The sequence below is a fragment of the Seriola dumerili genome, unplaced genomic scaffold, assembly GCF_002260705.1.
Source record: "Seriola dumerili isolate Sdu_G_001 unplaced genomic scaffold, Sdu_1.0 BDQW01000035.1, whole genome shotgun sequence".
NCBI classification, from domain to species: domain Eukaryota; kingdom Metazoa; phylum Chordata; class Actinopteri; order Carangiformes; family Carangidae; genus Seriola; species Seriola dumerili.
In genome coordinates, this window is record NW_019174290.1 from 2,069,159 (window position 1) to 2,090,268 (window position 21,110).

The following is a 21,110-nucleotide window of genomic DNA, read 5'->3' on the forward strand; positions in this document are numbered from 1 at the left end:
ATGTACGGGCGTGCATGAGTGCATTTGTCTGGAGAGCGAGAGCGGAGAATATAAGTTCTGCGTGCATGTGTGTCCATACAACTTTTCTTTATGTGTGTGCGAGAATGAGTGTAGGACAGAGAGGCTTGCTTGAGAGTCATTGAATGGGCTTGTGATGTGTGGGTGTCTGCTCAGTTCATGTGCATGTGGCAAATTGTGCACACACGTCTGTCAAGTATGTTGAGGTAAACGTTTACTTTCTGTGTCTCAGAGTAAGTGGTTCCGGCACTTTTTGTTCTGCTCCAACAAAGAAATAGAGCTCAATCAATCCTCTTTCTCCCCCAGTCTCACCAGAACTCTTGTGAATGTCCTTTCCCCAACACACACACACACACACACACACACACACACACACTGTAACACACTGTAACACTCTGTCTCTCTCTGTTTTTTGGATTTTAAGCTGCAGTGCTTTTCTGTGTGCCCCCATTTCTTGTTCTGTGTGTGTGTGTGTGTGTGTGTATGTGTGTGTGTGTGTGTGTGTGTGTGTGTGTATGTGTGTGTGTGTGTGTGTGTGTGGTCTGTGTACTCTCTCTCTAAGTGTGTGTGTGCTTTGTGTGTTTTTGCCAGCCTGTGTGTGTGTGTGTGTGTGTGTGTGTGTGGACAGAGTGTTGGGGGTTTGATCCTGTGCTAATGATCTCCCAGTGGCTCAAACTTCTGTAAAGTGTGTTGAGCAGGAAGGGAGAAAGAGGGAGGCAGAGAGAGGAGGGATGAAGGGAGGGAGAAGGGGAGAGGAGGATGTGAAAGTGAACAGAGAGCAGTGTCTGATCGCCGTCGTCATCACTAAGCCTCCCAATACTCTCCCACTACGCTGCTTCTGTAGACTAACCCCCTCTCCGGTCTCCAGCACCAGAGCTTCCACCTATCGTGAGCGACTCGGCTCTCCACTCGAGCAGGAGCAGCCACGTTGGCAGAGCCTGCATCGAGAGCTGCAGCATCAAACTGTCTGGTGACAGAAGGATGGAAGGAGGGTTGGATGGATAGGCAGATGGATATAGAGAGCCAGCATGTGATGTGTGTCATACTCGCACTCTCCTCAGCACACGCATGCACACAAGGAAACGTCAACCGCAGACAGTCAGATATTGGAACTGAGGTTTTTCTCTTGTTTCTTTTTATTGAATGTCACACAGAGGGGTTTTCTCGCAATCGCTCTCCTCCCCCCTCTCTCTCTCTCTCTCCCCCCCCCCTCTCTTCTTCCTGTCTGTCTCTCTCTGTCACTCTCTCACTGCCTCCCCCTCCTCCCCTCTGCTCTCACTGTCAACTCTCAGCTCATCTTCTTGCTTACATGGATTGTAATGCACTTTTGTTTTCTGAATGTGTTAGCACTTCCTCTACTTCCTCCCGTTCTCAGAGTGTTGCCTTACCTCTGCTCCCCTCCCTCCCCATCTGGGAAAGATCTGTCTCACTAATAGGAGGCCCGGTAAATTAGCCCTTCAATCCTTCCTCTCCGCTCTGCTCCCGTCTCCTCCCTGCTTCCCTCCTCTATCTCTCCAAGCATGCGCTGCCCAATAGAGCGCACTCATGCACACCCACAGATACAGACATAAGAATACATATGCGCAAGTACAAATTTGCCCCGTTTTTGTGTGTCTGTCTGTTTGTCTCCAGGTTGGGTACTGGCTAATAGGGCGTAGTAGGTAATGGCAGCCGTAGCCTATTATCTCTGCTCTGCTGTCTAATAGCCAGTGGCTTTAAGCATCTGCTATGTTGCTGCTCTAACTCCCCCAGTGGACACTTAGCAACTTAGCGCATACACACACACATATACACGTGTACAACCCATCCCCACAGATGCATGGCAAAGATAATATACACACTGCCAAAAGTCATTTGTGCATATGTGAATGTGCCTGTGTCTGTGCATGTGTGGGTGCATGCAGAAGTGTGTGTGTGTTTGTGTGTGTGTGTGTGTATTTGTGGATAGCACATCTAACGCACCATGCCCTGACATTCAGTATGTTCTCTTTTCCTTGGGGAGCACTGCTTTTCTTTAATTAGTAAAGGAAATAGATTTACTTATCTGATCTTTGACACATTGGCCACACACATGCACACCCACACATACACACGCACACATCTGCCAGCATGCACTCAACCACACAGCACATCGACACCTATCCAACATCCATTACCAGTGTGGGGGAATGCCAGAGCGGGAAGCAAACACATTGAGTGTTCAGGTGAGTGGGCTTGTGTGTGTGTGTGTGTGTGTGTTTGTGTGTGTATGTGTGTGTGCATGCGTGTGCTAGGGAGAAATGAATCTGCTCCCATCTGTAGACTGACCATTGATTTGCCATGGTAACAGTGGATGGTGACTGTCGTGTGAACAAAAGCGATAAAAACAAGTGGCTGGAGAGGAGAGGGAAGGAGAGAGGAGAAGGGGGAGATGGGGAATAGGGGAGACCAGTGGCGGTATGAAGCTGGAGGAAATGGACTCGCATGCGGACGAACTCAGCAAAGGCTGGGAAAGAGAGAGGATTAATGTGCGTTAGCCTGTTGCTGGTTAAACTAAATGTAGCAACAAGATTTTATGTGTGTATTTCAGAAACGGAGAGTGTGTGCACAATAGTATTGTGGGAGTGTTTTTGGTATAAAAAGGCTTACACAGACCTGAGTAAGGCTTATATATAATGAATGAATCCCCCTTCAGCTAGCGTTTTTCTTTCCTCTGCAGAATTAGTGATTTGTCTAACCCCCTCCTTTACCCACAAACAATCTCTGCAGAACTCCTTCGCCACTTTCCAGCATTCCTCCCAGAATCCACCCTGCACCCAACCGACATGCCCGCTGGATGCCTGTGTCATTGATAAACTTATTCTGCACTATTTAGTAAACATATTGCCTCGACTGTCAACAACTTACTTAAGAAACACTGGGCTAATGTAATTTTAACCAAAATGGGGATAAACCAATGTTTTAGTATTCAGCAGGCCCTGCAGCTCTTCTCTAACAGCAGAACGACTAACACACTGTGAATTGTCTAATTAATCTTCTGGCTTGTGGTATTCCTACACCAGCCAGATCCTTTTGTTTTGCAGTGGCACTGGACAGGTGCCCTGACCCCAACCCCGACTGGCTGTCCTCTCCTCATACCTGCGGCACTTGGCCTGCTTAGCATGGTCCAGCAATCAACGCTGAGGTAGTCAGCCGGGATGGGCTGACTCACAGCTTGCTGCCATTTTTACACCAGGCCTAAGGTTTCTAAAGTCCAACAGAGTCACCATCAGTGGGCTGGGAGAGAGAGACAGTAAGAGAGTAAGAGAGAGAGTGAGAATTTTTTTTTTTTCACCCAAAGGCACTTCAGCTATAAATATCAAACTGGCAATTCTCTGATTTGCCAATGAAGGCTGCCAGAGGAGGAGGGAGGAGGATGCAGGGTCTTGCTCAGTTCTTGAGCTGTTTTAAATTCATTCACCGATGGGGGAAGAGAGAAACTGAGGGAGGAATAGGGTTGCCTGTGTCATTTATTTTCCATGTAGGGGGATGAAATAACATTAACATCTCTTTCTCTCTGAAGCTCTATAAGTCAAACAGTTATTATTACTCAAGCAGCAGCAGCACACACTCTCACACACACACACCCACACATTTACACATACCATATATAGACAGACATCCGATTCCTGTGCTTGTATATGTATGTTGTGTGTGTGTGGACCCTGGACAGACACTTCAGTTTTAATAAAGCAGAGGCCTTTCAGCACTCTGGCGGATCCTGCTGTAATCTCTGCTAAACAGGTGTTGTGATTAGCCTCTGCCGTGAGCAGCATTCTGACACTTGGATAGGCAGGGCCAGCCATGCACACAACCATCGGCTACCACTCAGGACACAGATTTAATTGGTGGTGCTTGCCAAACCCACTTTTTCCCTGTAATACAATGCGCTTTGTCAAAGTTCTGCTAGAAATTAATTTTCCATCCTGTGCCAAATAATTATGCTATTTCATCACAATATTCTAGTTTAGTCTTTGCACACTGATGCAGCACCATATGTGATAGAGTCAGCACTGCAGAGTGTGGCTCTTGATTTATAGAGGACAGTTGATGGATTGTGCCAAGGAACATAGACGAAAGAGGCTGAAAAACAAGACTCCTTGTATATGGGGTATTTATCAACAAATTACAGTATCAAATTAATATACAGTATTAACCTAAGCAGCTATTCAGTCATGAGGTTCACACTTTGATTAATCTGCAGCATAAAGAAAACAGTTTCTCAGCGTGCTTCCAGTCCCAATTAGGAATAATACTCTTCCTAAGAACATCTGCATTAGAAAGTTTTGGTAATTAAATCAAAATGTTGTAAGAGCCTGTTTGTGTTTCACAGTCTCAACCTAAAAAGTAGGCTGTTACAGTTGCATATTTTTACTTCTTATTTGTCAGTGTCTGATAACAGCTCTCTTTTTACCCATTTCCCTTTTTCCTTGAATACAACGTGGGAAACAGACTAAACAAATATATTTGTACTACAATATACCAGTTGGATGTAAAGGTTCTGTAAAGGTGTAAAGGAAATTGTTTTAACATCAGGCTTTTGTTCTTATTTGAACCAATTGAAGCAAAATATCTCAGATATAAAACTGATGAAACACTAAAAACATTCGCAGCCACAGTATATGCAGCTTGTGTTGATGGTAGTCTGGGGAAGAGATATCTTGCTTGGTTCAATCACCGTATGTTTGTCTCTGGCACATTAACAGGAGTGTGACACTGGATTAATAAATCACTAATCTCTTGCTAATCTCATCATGCATTAGTAACTGATAATTTGTTTTTTGCAGCTCTAAAATCGCAACAAAACAGTAAAAAGCATCTTGACTGACACGCTGACAGGAAAGAAATATAATACAGGGGTATGATGGATGACTGTATGTTCTTCAAGACACCACAATGTCTGCGAGCTGTTTTTAATGGATTTTTGAAAACAAATGTGAGTTTATGACTTCCCTGAGATAATTAAGGTAAACATGAGGTAGAAGAGAGTTTATTAGTTTCTCGCTGTGGCAAATACAATAGTGGGTTCACAATCTTTACGGCCGTTAATGACAAGGAGAAAAAGTAAAATTACACTGGTATTACATTTAAATGTTTTGCCTAAAAATGCTCAAGGCATCCCAGATAAGAATTAAGTGAGAGGTACACTGCTTCTCTATGGAAGAAGAAAATGCTATTAGGATTTCAGTCAATTAAGAAGCTGAAGAATTTTTAATTTAATCACCACTGAATACTTAATGTTGACATTTTATTACCATTGCATTTAGCTCTGAAAGCTAAATATCTGAAGTGATGTGGTTTGAATTCCCCATTCACTTTGAAATTTCCAGTGTATAATTCAAGGTTATTTTATTTTGTTTTATTTTTTAAATTTAAGGGTTCAAGTTCAGACAGAAAAGCAAACAATATTCAAAAAACTATATTCAAATTGCTCAGATTGAAAATTCATTTCAAGATTAAAAAATTACATTTGGGCTGTAAGGACAAGCAGCCAATCCTGGATGGAATTGATCAGACTTCTGTCCTATGAATTATGTTCTGTCATTCTTTTAATCCAAGAAACAAAAGTTTAGTTAAATCTGAACTTGTTAAACAAACAAATAAAAAAAATCACATTTTTAAAATTGCACAAATTGAAATTGTCTTTTGCAATTTTCAAACAAGGAAATTAAAAAAATCAACAGATAAATGGTTTTCAAAGTAAGAGTAAGTAGTAGTAGTTAAATTTATAATTATTTAAATTATTTGTTGCTAATTAGATTCAGACCCTCATGACATTTTTTTGCTTCCATAAAGAGGTAGTTTACCTTGGGGATGTGCTGCCTTGAGCAGTTTTCTCTGCAAAACATTTCAGTGTAAAAACCACAGACTTTTATTTTCTCCCTATCACCATTAATGACCAGAAAAACTCTGAACCCAGCACTTTCTTTTCCACTTCTACCTCGATTATCTTTGCTCAGAAACTTCAAATGAGTATAGCTTTTTCTTTTAACTGTTGTACAAAAATACAGGCCTCTACTGTAGGTCCATTTTGACTCTAGTAAATAACATCAGACCTTAAACGTTTTGTGTGAGGAAGGTAAGCCTTCAATCGAAGGAGAAAATGTCGAGAGATGTCGTATTCCAGTCCCGTATTACATTCTGGGGTTTTGCTGTAGTGCTCTGTGCTTTGTCGGTGGAGGGCCGCGCTGCTGTCCATTACATGCTTGTCTGAGTTAGTGGTGAGACCTAATGCTTCACTAGTCTGAGCTATGCTATGCTAGCTTGGGGGCTCTGTGCTGGGTTAAATGCTATTCTGTGTTTGCCCGGGGAGTGCAAGGCTGTTAAATACTACAGTAGACTTAAGCATTGGGACTCACCTCTTGTTAAATACTAAAGTAGTCTTTGTTAGCATTGGGAGCCACTATCTGCAAGCTAAATGCTATAGTTGTCTGTCAATCCTGGGAATGTAGAACGTCTATGTTCGTGTAGTGGTTGTGGGCTTTGGGACCTGTTTCTGTGCTCTAAAACTGAAGAGCTTTCAGTGCGTATGGGACCACTGCTTGTTAGCAGAACCTGCCTTTACATTCTGTTAGTGTCAAGAGAATTTTTTATGCTATGTCTCTGCTATAGAGGTTGTCGACTGTGCGGTCCCTGTTCACAGCAAAGAAATGTTCAAAGAATGGTGTTTGATGTTACATGTTTGATGTATGTGTGCTCATAAAACTGTTATTTGTAGATTTCCTAAAGTCAGAGCACAGTTCATATACTATGAAATCAATAAATTAATGTACATGTATAGATTTATTTTGAATAGAACATGCTGTGATTCAGTAAATACTGTATTAGAACAGCTCTCTCTCAATGGATGTTCTTTGGCTGTGTTACTTTTCATTCTGGTCAAGTGACAACAGCCTCTCCTCCAAGGCTACCCTAGGTGTTTGTTTGTAAGTGGCTTTGCTGGGCTAATTCTTTGTTAGCGGATGGATTTGGAGCGCTGTTTGTTAGCACTAGGGTTTGCAGAACATCTGCTGAGCACTGACACAGAATTAGACAGCAACAGAAAATATGTCCTGTCTACCAGTGTAGCTCTTTAGTGCAGTTTTAATGTTTTATGGGCCCTTGTTTAGTGTACCTACTCTCATCCTCCTAAAATGCTAACCTGCAGTGTTTAATTAATCTTAATTATACTGATAAGGTCCAACATTGCAGGGAGACTTTAGCTTATGAAAATTAAATAAATACCAGAGTTTTTTGCTTGGATTGTGTTTTTAACACTGGTACAATAGGCAGTTTAACACCACATGTGCACTAATCTTCTCTGTCAGTGGTATGTTGTGCCACAATGGTTTGAATCAGTACCTTCTTTTAGCACTCTTAATGCAATCCTCAGTGTCATTAATTACATCTGTTTTTTTTTTTCTGCAATAACACATGAAAATGCCATGTAACAGGCCTATTGTCACCAGCTGAAGACAACCCCAACCACCCATCTGTTTGCAGCACCAGCTTTTTTAATAAAGTCTTGTTAGAATAAGAAATAGCACATAGACAATATTAGCGTCTTTTCACTATACTCTTAAATATACTGTTATAAATAAAGATATATCTGTAAAATGAGTAGAAAAATGAACCTGATCTTTTTGATTCCATATGTTTTGACATTTTCAGTCACATACTCACACTCTCACCTGTCAGATTTGGAACCGTGAAAATATTCACATGGATTCCTGCATGATGAATGAGACAGCCATGACCTAAGGTTCAAGTAGGATTTTATTATTTAATGTTCATCTTGATGGAAGCACGTTCACATCACTTTCATTTGGATGGAATATACTGTATCTATTAATGACTGTGGTGGTAACCTTGTTCTCAAAGGTGCTTCCTGCTCCCAACTCATCCACTGGAAATACCAGCTAATGAAATTTATACACCAAATTAGCTTGTGGTGCTTTGGCAGTTACCTGCGCCTCACACCTCAGGGAAGCACTATTTTTCTGCAGTGTAGCCGGTGAATTTTAATGTTCAGTTCACCAGAATAATGTGGGGATGTATTTTAATCTTCTTACATCTCAACTTTAAGCAGAATCTCATTCTGAAAATCTCCATTTATAACGATGCTACTGGGCCTCCTTTCTTTTCTTTTCTTTTTTTTTTGCAGTTTGCATGTGACCCTTGAAGCCGCTGCGAGCTTCACTTTGTTGACACGGGGCAGGACTTATTGCTAGTTTGCTAGTTTGTTTGCACTTTTTTTGTGCAGACTTAAGTGGGATTGTACTTAGCAGCATCTAGGGGCCATACTTTGTCAGGCCAACTTAATGTAGCTGCTCCATCCTAACTGACCTACTGCGTTAAATATTGATAAAGCACATTGCTGGCCTCATCATCATCCTCCTCCTTACCCCCATCTATTTCTGATTATTCTGCATACTGGCTCCATCCTCTTATTGTGTGCCGCCCCGTGTCATGTACTGTTCTTCTATCCTTTGAATTATTGTTCCTTAGCTTTTGGTTGCTCAGTTCCCTCTTCATCCACCTTCACTACTTGCAGGATTCGGTTCCTCCTCCTGTAGCCCACAGAACTCCCTCTTCCACTGATTTCTAGAAATGTGTCAGTTTGTCCCTCATTAGCCGGGAATCTGTACAGCTCTCTCCACACGTTCATATTTTCTTAATCTGATTGCTGTAAGCAAAAATGAAATTTGACATGTCTGCATGTATGTGTGTGGGGGGGGTGGGGGTGGGGGGAGTGGACAGAGAATAAGTGAGATACTGTCTTGGTTTTGGTGGTGTATTATTCATTGCTATGCTGGCTTATAAGCAAAGCTGTATTTTTAGGGGCCTTTGTGCATGTACACATGTGTCTGTGCTCTTTGAACGTGTGTGGGTGGATGTGAAACTGTACATGAAGTTCACTGTATTTGTATAATTGATGCACTATGTCATCAGTAAATCTCTAGGTATGTGGCTTATAATGTGGAAACACATTTGTGTGGTGTGTGTGTGTGTGTGTGTGTATGTGTGTGTTTTATTTGTGCATTATTCATATGTGAGCTTCTTGGTGGACTTGTGTGATTTGATGAGAAGATGCAGGTCTGTGTCAACGTCTCTTTATCCTTTATAATTCAGCAACCACCAGCAACTATCATCTTCCCCTTTCACCTCTCAGTCTTCTAAAAAGACTTTTCCCTCATTCATTCTAAATTCTCCACTTACCCTCCATCCTCCTCCCTTCTCTCCTCTCCTCTCCTCTCCGCTCTCTTAAACCACGATGACAGGTGTAAATATTAAATATGTTAAAAGCTATGTTATGAACATGTATGTCATGTAGAACCATATCTGCCGTTTCTTCATCCTGACACCATATAAGGGCAACTGTATATGTGTGAGTGTTATTGTAATATTAAGTAGTTATTACAGCCTTGATGAGAAAGCTTTGCTTAATTGATTTATAAAAATCTCTGAGGAGGTATTCTCAGGTTAAGTTAATGCTATATGTGTGTATTTGTATTATGGCTATAACTAATTGTTATTTTGAAATATCATTTAATGAATCCTTCTTTTTTTATTGTATTCAGTGTTCAGTAATGTTCAGTCATTTGTAATGTATTCAGTGTTGTTTATATGGTTTGGGCACCTGGGGTCTAAGAGCAAAAACAGACTGACCAGGATTACGAACATGGCCAGTAAAATAATGGGAAAGAGCAGAAACAACTGGAGTGTATATACAGAAACCAGGTGAAACAGAAAGCTCAAGAAATTGTGTCTGATCCTGTTCGTCCCCTTTTCAAGGAATTCACAAAACTGCCCTCAGGAAGACGCTTTAGAGCGGCAGCGGAAACCAAGAACATTTACAGAAAGTGCTTTACACCAAATGCAATAGTTTTGTTGAAGTCATAAGCATCATTCACACTGAAATCATGTCCGTTATTGTTGTTTGTACTGTCCATGTTGTGCTGATTTTATTATTGTATTTATTGTTTGTGAGTCACAATGATGTGTTTTTAACCAGCCTGTGAAGCCAAAGGCAAATTTTCCGCACTTGTGGTCAATAAAGATTATTATTAATACTGACAATGTAAAAGTAGTGGTAAAAATTCCACAATAAGTCCCCAAAGCTCAAGGTGATATTTTCAAAGATCATATCCTAAGCAGCAATCACAAACCCAGGGCTATGGCAGCAAAAAAAAAAAAAAAAAGGACAGCAAATCATCACATTTGAGAACCAGAAAATGTTTGGACTTTTGCTTGATAAATGATGAAGAGGGCAATTCTGACTTATTATATTATAGCAGCATGATTATACGTGTTTTAATCAAACCTGCAGGTTAGCCAGACGTATCTGGAACAGAAAACAAAGGTGAGTGGAACAGACTGATTGCTTGTTTCAAATTTGCCCTGCCGTACTTGCCATAGTTGTGTGTGCGTGCAGCTTAAAGAGAAATGAATACCGACATCATGTGTGCACTCACTTTCAACTTTGAACTAAGTGATTCAGATAATGTGGCTAAACAACTGTCATGTTGGTGTTATCTGGGCAAAATTGAGGATGTGCCTGTTGCCTCGCAGAGTGAGACTTTTACTTTTTTCTTTTTTAGTTTCTAAATCTGGGTAAAGCCTCACACACCTACAGTCTCACACACACAGATGAAAACAGTGAGATATATCTTTTTGAAGTACAATTTCATCCTCTCTCCTCCCCCCTTTTTTTTTTTTTTTGGGGGAGCAGTGGGGTGAGGGGAGTTAAATCTCTGCAGGGCCTGCTTTATGTGTGCGATGACCAGAGCTGAGAGCTTTTTGTTAAACTAAAGGACAAAACCCCAGCCAGAGTATAAGGTTTACACGCATATATATAAACACACACATACGCTCATGATGGTGGGGGATGTTGGGGGCAGAGAGACGGGAGCTGACAGCTGATTCTCCATGTGTGTTTATGAGGGCTTTGATGTTTAATGTGTCACGCTCTTTGATGCCCTCTGCGGAGGGGGTGTTAGAGCATGTATGTGTGCATGTGGTCTGTGTGTGTGTGTGTGTATGTGTGTGTGTAGAAGACACAGAGGGGGACCTTGTGAAGAGGCTTGATGTTTGTGTCTCTGTCAGTTTTTCTCCCAAGACTCTCACTCCTCTTTCCACCTCTCTCTGCAGCAGGTATCTCAATCTCACTCACAAGACTGGAACATTTTTCTCATTCTCATTCTCCCCCTTCAGCCTTTTCTTTTCCTCCCTGTCTACTGCTCCTCCCTCTCTCCTCTCTTCTCTCTAGTGGATGAGCTGTGTTGCTGTCTATTTGTTGTGTCCCAAGGGGGAAGCTCAGCTTACACTTTATGCAAACATACATTCTGCAATCATTAGCAACTTATTTCACACTCACTTTGGGTTTCATTCTGTTTAATAGCTGCTTTGGTCTTGGTAATGCTCACTGCTGCCTCTTACTCTTCACACTGACCCTGAGTTTCCCTGCGACGCCGAGGCTAAATGATTTAACTGTATGTGGCATTGTGAATTAATGCTGTGAAATTTGGAGCCACAGTTTATAGAGGATATCATCTGACTTCAAACGAGACGGCTATAAAAACGACTCCGTATTTTCTTACAGTTAAAATTTCATTTCAACATGGCGTAACATTTAAAGCATTGTGCCGGTTCGATAATACAAAGCTTTACAATGCAGGAAGAGTGTCTGTTTTCGGCTCAATTAGCTTTCAAGACAACGCATGGTTGTTGGTATATCGGCTACTGAGGGTGGAAGTGAATCAAACCTGTGAGTTATGAGGCAGTTATCTCCGACCATTAGGCCCCCCCTGTTGCCAACAGTCACTCCTTTCTAGTGTCGTCTCACTTGTTGACTGAATCTTGCTCTGTCAGTTTTTCCCCATATCCCCTCTCTCCTCGTCGTTCCTCTAACACTTACACTCCGTCTTATCTCCCTCCCTCTCCCGGTCCGACTCACTGATTGCAAAAATTGAAAACGGTTCTTCTAATTCTGTCTGGTTTTGGAGTCTGCTTTGCACTCATTCACTCCAGCTCTTCTCCTTCTTTTTTTTATTGTCTGCAATTAATTCAGTTCCTCAGACAAATCTGCTGACTGTATGTGCTGCTGGCCTGTGTGTCATTGTAGGATGAGAAGTCCACGTTCTTCCAGTTCGGCGCGGCGCTGCAGCAGGAGGCCCTGCTCATGCTTGCCATCATGGAGGAGTACGACTGGCATGTTTTTTCTATTGTCACTTCAAAGTTCCCCGGATACCAAGACTTCATCAGCACGCTCAGGGTAACCGTGGATCACAGGTAATGAATACACACCCTCCACATGTACGTACACACACACACACACACACTGTTTTTATCCTTAACCTTTATTTACGGCACCTGACAAGATTAAGCAACTTGGATTACTCGATGGCGTATCGTTACAGCTTTGTGCGCTGGGACATGCAGAGTGTGGTGACTCTCGATGCTATAGATGGTGACCCAAACTCTAAATCACACATCGCCCTCAAGAGGATTCAGAGTCCTGTTATACTGCTGTACTGCTCCAAGGATGAGGCTTTGTGAGTGTTTGTGTATTTCATTTTATTTCGCTGTTTCTGTCTCTCTGTCATACGCTGCCAAATTTCAACAGTGGATCTTTATTAACTCTCTGACTCCTTGACAGGTATATACTAGAGGAAGCTCGGTCCTTGGGCCTGATAGGAGCCGGTTACATCTGGATCGTGTCCAGTCTTACCACTGGCAACCCAGACTTTACCCCCGAGGTATTGAGGCCCCATATGTGGTAACAGGTGGCCACTTTTTATGGTTTGACAAGACAAGCATTCTTTCTTATTCCAGGCTTTTGCAGGTCTCTCCTGTAAATCTTCTCTCCTTTATTCTCTAGATTTTAAGAAACGCAATATTTAAGCAATAGCTCAACATCTTGTTAAATATCTCACACACTCACTGAGCACTTTATTAGGACCACCATACTAAAACAGGGTATGGTGGTACCTTTGCTCTCATAAAGGCCTCAGTTCTTCGTGACATCGATTCCACAAGATCTTGGAAAACGTTCCTTTGAGATTCTGCTCCACGTTGACGTGATCGTGTCACATAATTTCTCTGTCAGCTGCACATTCATGCTGCCAATCTCGTGTTGTACCACATCCCAACAGTGTTCTACTGGACCGAGGTCTGGTGACTGGGGAGGTCACCGAAGTACCGAACTCACTGTCATGTTCGTGAGAACAGTTTGAGACGACTTTTGCTGAGTGACATGATGCCATAAAAGGATGCACATGGTCATCAACAATACTGTGGCATTGAAACGATGATTGAATGGTGTTAACAGGGCTCAGAGTGTGCCAATAAAACATTTCCCACACCATTACATCCCTCCCCCACCAACTGGTACTGGCAGGTTGGGTCCACGGATTCAAGCTTTTGATGCCAAATTCTGACTCTACCATCTTAGTGCCTCAGCAGAAATCCACATTCATCAGACCAGTCTTTGGTGAGCCTGTGCCCGCAGCAGCCTCAGATTTCTGTTCTTGGCTGATAGTAGAACCGAACGTGGTCTTCTGCTGTGACCTCATCAGTAATAAGGCTATAATTGTATGCTATTATAATATTAATAACATTATAAAGAATTTTTGGCAGAGCTTTTGTATTGAGTTGTAATAGATTATACCTAACCAAGTCGCCACTGAGTGTATAATGTGTTCATTTATGAGCTTCAAAGGTGCTGATAAGTGGATTTCTTTTCTTCAGACTGAGCACCCTAGTTGTTTCCCCGTTTCCAGTCTTTGTGCTAAGCTAAGCTAAGCTAACCAGCTGTCGGCTATAGCTGTAACACATATAAGAGTGGTATCGATATTGTCATCTAACTCTTTGGCAAAAACAAATAAGCATATTTCCCAAAATGACAACCTGTTCCTTAAAACCATGATCTCGAGCCTAAGACAGCATAGAGATAATGTAAATCATGGTTACTGATAAACTATTATTCCTATCATATCATCTGTTGAGACTGGTTAATCTGGCAACAATCACTTCTCAGACTGCTTTGTTTACGTTCCCTCTGTACCTAACAACATTTGCTCAGCCCCTAAATAGGATGTTTGACAGTGTTGCATACACATTCACACTCAAAATGTAGGCCAGCAAAGGTAGCTATTATCCAAATAGCTTATAAATATGTGTATAAATAATTCAAATTATAATCAGCTCAAATGTTCCCCTCACATTAAAAATGGAAACATATCCAATGTTTGCTTACCTTTCCCAAAAGCTTCTCAAACGTTCGTTCTCCTCCTCCTCGTGTCCATCATTCTCCTCGACTCAACGTTCCTGTTTGTGTTGGGTTTTTGTGCCTCGGTTTTTGTTCTTAGACAACAATCTGATTCAACAGTTAGCACCAAATTAAAATATAAAGCCAAAATATTGTTGGGTAGACTGACAGATTACTGTGTTGGCATTTTTTGATGTTGGCTCAGTCTGGTTTAGAGAGATAAACTTAGGGAGCTATTTAGTTTGTCAAAATTATTTTATTTTGACAGTTGAAAGGTATGGGCAACACCTGAATGAGCAATTCACTTTCGGGACATAGTCTGCTCTGACTTTTAATAGAATTTAATAGCCAGCTATGAATTATTTCAGGAAGCCACATGGAACCGATAAATCATCCGTTTGACACCTTTGAGAGATACATATGGATGTTTAAAATTGGGATAGAAAATGTCAAATTGAAGTCAAATTGAATTTTACACACCATATGTGCCACTTCTCAGATCTCCTCCTCTTTTCCTCTCAGATGTTTCCCCTGGGTATGATCTCCGTGTCCTACGATGACTGGGAGTACCCGCTGGAGACGAGGGTGCGGGATGGAGTGGGCATCATTTCATCTGCAGCCACCTCCATGCTGCGGGAGAAGGGGGAGCTGCCAGAGGCCCAGAGCAGCTGCTACAGCACACCGTCAGACAGGAGCCCAGGGAAGCTCCCACCTAGTGCCCTGCGCAGGTGTGTGTGTGTGTGTGTGTGTGTGTGTGTGTGTGTGTGTGTGTGTGTGTGTGTGTGTGTGCATGTGTGAGAGTGTGAGGAGATCAAGGTCTAGGGACTTGCATAACTCTGTTTGTCTTTGTAGCTGAGTGTTGAGCGGTCTTACATAACTCTTTTTAATGTACTAATGAGAGGAGTAGAAGGGAGAAAGGAAGCAGAGATGACAGCAGTGTTAAACACTCTGATGTCTAATGACATTTAACACAATTCACTGTTGTGTACATGGCTGCTCGGTGTATGAGCTCATTCTGCCTTACTGAACTTAAGTCACACTTCCGTGTTGTTACTGCTCGGTGATACCTAGATCACAGTATGTGTCTGGTGTGTGTGTATTCATGTGTATTTGTCTGTATGTGTGTACCTTGCTTCACATGACTGGACTCACTCATTAAGTCAGGATTACAGCAGCTTTTACAAGCTTTGTTCTCTTTCTTTTTTTTCTTGTTATGTGGCTCTGTGGGTGGCACATATATGTTGGTCATTGTGTGTGCGTATGTGTGTGTGTGTTCATGCACATGTGCATACCATTATGCATGTGTGTGTGTGTGCACTCTTCTCTGAGGTCCCTGTGAGGAGGAATCCTTTAAATAAGAGGGGAGGACAAATGGGCACACACACACACACACACACACACACACATGCAAGCACATTCATACCGAACATTAACACATTACTACAGAATCTGTCAGTGGTGTTGCTCCCTGTCAGGCTTTTTGATATTGTGACTACATTTTGAATATGAAGCATACATTGGCTAAAATATGATTATTATTTAAGAAATCTATATAATACTGACTAAAAACAGGAAGGTCAGGCTGCTAGGCCTTGCACATCTATGATGACTTATGAGTTGCCTCATTAAAATGAGAGCCACTGTGTGATTTTCACTATCACGGCTTTATTATCCCATTCTTCCCTCTTATTAGCCCATAACTGTATATATCAAAGCATATACAATACTGCAGTTGTTGACAGGTTGATCCAATATAACTCAGACTTCAATAGCAGCTCAAACCTTTTTCGGAACAATGTTTTTTTCTTCCTGTCAGAGGTATGTCATTTGTCTCGCTAACTTATTAGATTGAATTTGCATATTTGTCAAAACAACTGCAGCCAATTTTTGTGGTTATGAACTGACAGGTTGGATTTCCCCACCCTGATTTGGAAGTGGTGAGGCTATGATCAGAATTCTGCATACATTAGTCTAGATACAATCTTGCCGCAGTGTGCATATAAACAATGTGAGGTGGAGAGGAATAGGACAACATAATCTGCCACTTAAAAGACATCATCAACCCTGTCGGATTCCCTGTCATTCTTGCCTGACAGGAATTAATATCGCAGAGTCTAGTTCTGCGTGTTTGGACACCACAATGGTACAGGTTTTTATTGAGGTTTGTCCTTGTAGTAAATTTCAAAAGATTATTCTATTTGATGGAACCACTCTACCATGCAAACCCCTAAGCTGTCACTTTTTTCTGCAAAGATGCTCCCTGCCATAACACAGAATTTGGGAAGAGCCTCCTTTCTTTCTTTATTCATACTTTTGTGAAAGAGCTCACACAATGGCTACCCGAGAACTTCAGGAACAGAAAAAAAAAAATCCTCCACACACAGTAGTAGCAGCAGCAGGACCCACTTTTTAAAGATGGCATTTACAGTAACGGGGGATTTTATATTTTTCTCTGATGCTGATGCTGCTACTTAAACCCTCATTGAATTTCTAGTTAATGCAAATCATATTGCAGACAGAAATTTAGAAATCATTGAACCCCTTGTGGAATCTGCCTATTTTACATGCCTCAAAAAAAAACCCCAAAAAAACCCCAGCATTATCTGTTTAGATCAAAATGTTTCTCCAGAAATGGTAAGAAACCTGAAATAGGAGGAGACAGCAGTTTCCCAGAATAGACTGCAACAGTGTTTCTGCTATATGTATTCAGCCGTGGAAATGCTCTGTGACAAGGGCATCACCTGCTGCACTATGAAGATTTCTCACACACAAAAATATATATTTGTCTTGACATGTCACTAATAGTTAAATGCGTTGTAATCTATGATAACAATAGATGGCTCAATTATATAGTGCAGAGGTGCCTCTTTATATTTAACTGTGTTTATTATTTAATTATTTGCATTTTCAGAGAGAGGGAGGGTTTACCCACGGCAGAGCTGTTTGGTGTTTCTGCAGTGCCTGTATGCGAGGGAGACAGGGACCTTTTATTTACTCTGTACTCGGTGTTAGTGCTGCGTGCTTTGAAAGAGCACAGGCCTGCTTCCAAGTCTTTGTAAAAACAGACGATTAATGTACCACTCTCTAATCCAGTGTCCGACAACAATATTTATGTGTGTCGACTCTAATACCTCTCCTGCAGATGAGACAACATAAAATCCCACCTGTTTGAACTGCAGTGTAATTATCTTAGTTTTCACCTGCAGAGCGCATGCTAAACGGTACTCAGACGATTCTTTTTATGCATTTTGACTTCCTGTATCAATATTTGAGTTTATGCATGAATCCTTCGTGGCCCCGTCGAGTGTAAAAAATAAACAGAAGTGTTTTTTTAGTTTCCTTTTTTTTAACTCTTTGTTTTAGAATAATGAAGCAATGAATCTGTGACTACATCAAGCATCGCATGACTACATCCATTTAATGTGTGTTTAGATGGCTGATGGCAAGACTCACAAGTAAAAAAAAATTATAATTCTCTGTATATGTGAACTTGGAATCATGTGCCAAATTTAATAATGTTTGTAAAGCTGAACATTTTTGGTTTTATGAAATATTCTGTTTCAGTCAGATGATATTTCAGTCATACGGCATCACCCAACCAATCGTGTTTGACACAGTGTCAAAATAAATCAAACCATGTCTAATGAAACAGAACACAAGGCATTAAAGAAAAAGTGTTGTCTGTTTTGGGTAGCTGCTGTCCCTTTTGTGATTTGGTCTTTTTAGTAAACTTCCTCAGACAGCTCTTCTTTCCCCCCAGTGGGAATTCATGCTATTATCCCAGTCTTAACACTCAGAACATCCTCGCCTTCTGATAATTGTTTTACCGGAGTGAGTGTGTTCTTAATCCCATATCACTGTGTGTGATACTGATTCATTTACTCCTCTCTACTGCTTCACTTTAGCAATCGCGTAAATGTTTCAGCAAAGGATCTGTTTGCGTATGCAGGATAACTGTAGTGAGTAAGAGAGTGAGGGCAGCCTTGTTGCACCAGTGGCTTGTCTTTCAGGCGTATATCTGTGGAGAAATCAATGCAGAATGCTGATGGGAGAGATATGTGGCCTCTGACTCTTCCCCCTCCTACACACAAATAGATGCACGCACACACACACACACACACACATACACACTCAGGCATGCATGCACACACAGTGGGTGAAGACAGCATTGATTTGAAGAGGATACTCTTGCAGTGATTATAGAGTGCTTAACTTGTTATTTCAAATGTATCTGCTCTTGTGCACTCATACTTACAAACACTCTGACAGATGCAAAACACAAGCAAATAACAGCTTCCTACTCTCTTTTTTTTCCCCATGTGTTTCAGACACATGATGCATGTGTGGTATGAAGGGCGAGACTTAACCTTTACTCCAGATGGTTACCAGGCCAACCCCAAATTGGTTGTCATTGTCCTGAACAGCGAGAGGAAGTGGGAGAAGGTAACGAATGGATGCAGTCTATTTGTAAAGCAAGGAAATTAAAAAGCCAAAACACTGGTTGCTGCTGATGGCTGCTGCTGATGTTGTGTGTGTTTTTTCGCGCACACAGATGGGCCGCTGGGAAAACGGGACTTTGTCGTTGATGTTCCCCGTGTGGCCGCGGTATAACTCCTACGGCGATGAGGATGCAGATGAAAACCACCTCTCCATTGTCACCCTGGAGGAGAAACCTTTTGTCATTGTCGACAACGTTGACATCCTCACTGGCACCTGCATGAGAAACTCTGTGCCCTGCCGCAAACATGTCAAAGAGTAAGTGCCCACACACTCGATGTGTTAGTGAACAAATACACCCACATGTAGATACCTACCTACTACTCACATGAAATCAAGAGCCATTTGAAAGCCACACTTGTTTAAAGGTACCGTGAAAAGGCTTACACTGGAGGTGTTACAGGAGGTGAGACAGGTGCTTGTTTGTTCTTAGAACAAGTGAAATCTCAGTTGGATAAAGGTGGTGTTGTTTTGTGATCTCAGGAAGGCATTTGGTTCTCTGAATTAAGTAATCTACTATATCACCTTTTACGGGTCTTTTTTCTTTCTTAAATGACTTGAATCACACCTCTCAAGCTGGTCTCAATCTGTCTGAGAACATAATCGTCAATCAGCTGCCCTTTGCTAGTCCACTTTTGTTCTACAAGGATCTATACTGGGCCCACTCATTTTTACTTTATATAATAATGACTCACCATCTGTTTGTCCTCGAGACTGAAATCCAAATCTATGTGGCTGTAATATATGCACACAGTAGCACTGAAACACCAGATAATACCGAACTCACAGACTCTATGATCCGTGTTACAACTTGCATGTTCTGTACCATGACAAATAACTCTTGTGTAATTGGTTGTATAATAAGAAAAGTTACAGGTATTTTTAATTTAAAATAACATATATATATATATATATATATATATATATATATATATATATATATATATATATAATGTAACATATTCCATAACTGTCAACTGAGGCACTCAAGGTGTATGTCAGTGATTTCCCCACATCATCTTGTGTTCTTTGTTACCACAGTGAAACTCTATCCAGGCATTAATAATTAATTGCTCTGTGTTGCTGTCAGCTCGCTAATGCCAATCTGTTGGTGCACTTGATTTTTGCGTCTGCTACCACTGTAATTGCATGTGTCGCTCATTGTGGTCTTTTTTCCGTTGTGCCATTAATTCAGTGTGAATTATGTATTGTTTTAGATGTACTGAATGTGTTACTTGTTTAAAATACTGCAATTACTAATTAATAATGCTGCTTATTGTTTTCCCCTGTGGTACATGTTGTCTATATACTTTAACATTTATCTTATTCAGGTATTATTCATTATATTTCAATATTGTGTGTTTTTACTTATTATTTTTACACAATTTTGTAGCGTACCTACATTATTTAAAATGGACCTATGTGTGGAAGCCAAAAAGTCCAAAGAAAAGCTTAACACATATGTGTAATTTAACCACTGTTAAAGTGTTGAAATTAAAGTACTACTGAACTTGCAGTATTGAGACAGTTTACGTTCAAAACTATTTATCTGATTTTTACGTTTGAAGTTATGCAATGCAACTTCCAAATCTTGGATTTGTTTATATATTATATATAAGTGACTTGAAGGAAACAAATGGAAGAAAACTGAAGGGTTTATACTCTCTCATCTTCTCTTTTTTGGATTATACAACTGACAGAACATAGCATAAATGTTTGAATTTTCATCTTGAAATTTGGCGTGTGGATGAGCTTGACTTGATTTTTAGATCCAAAAATTACCAATTAAATCTGAGCAAACTAGAATTCAGGATTTTTATTTTATTTTATTTTATTTTAAACATTTGAATTTTCTATCTGAAGTTGTGAACATTAGTTTTAAGTAAAACAAATATTTAAAATTGCACTTGAGCTGGATTGACAAGTGAATTGAAAATGCCAAGAATTTTCTAATTTCAGCTTCTCAGTTTTGATTGTAAATTTAATATATTTGGGGTTAAGACAGTTGGTCGGATAAAACAAGCTATTTGAAGCATCCTTGGCTTGTTTTCAGTTGCAGTCCCAAACTGCACAACTTGAAATTAACTGTTGGAAATTTCAAAAAGGGGAATGAATTTAGATAGATGGTTCTTGAGTAAAATATTTCAGTCCTATAGATTATATTATTAGTGATTAAATCTCACCATCGGGTGTTAAATTGCTTAAAAGATTCAAATCTTTATGGCCTTTTTTTGGCTTCCATAAAAAGGATGAATACTAGTCCTTTGGCGAACTCTGGCACACTGCCCCACCTTCTATTATCTCCCATCTGGACTACTACAACTCCCAC

At 40.8% G+C, this 21,110-nt stretch overlaps 1 protein-coding gene across 1 annotated transcript in view; it reads left to right on the plus strand.

Moving 5' to 3' along the window:
• The window catches only part of LOC111216540 (glutamate receptor ionotropic, NMDA 2A-like), an 87,224-nt gene that overhangs the window by 47,735 nt on the left and 18,379 nt on the right, over positions 1-21,110 (plus strand). The window contains exons 4-9 of the mRNA XM_022738068.1: positions 12,140-12,306; positions 12,435-12,569; positions 12,674-12,773; positions 14,807-15,012; positions 18,613-18,727; positions 18,837-19,039. Of these exons, the coding sequence (XP_022593789.1) occupies positions 12,140-12,306; positions 12,435-12,569; positions 12,674-12,773; positions 14,807-15,012; positions 18,613-18,727; positions 18,837-19,039 (926 nt within the window). The remainder of the gene's footprint in view (positions 1-12,139; positions 12,307-12,434; positions 12,570-12,673; positions 12,774-14,806; positions 15,013-18,612; positions 18,728-18,836; positions 19,040-21,110) is intronic.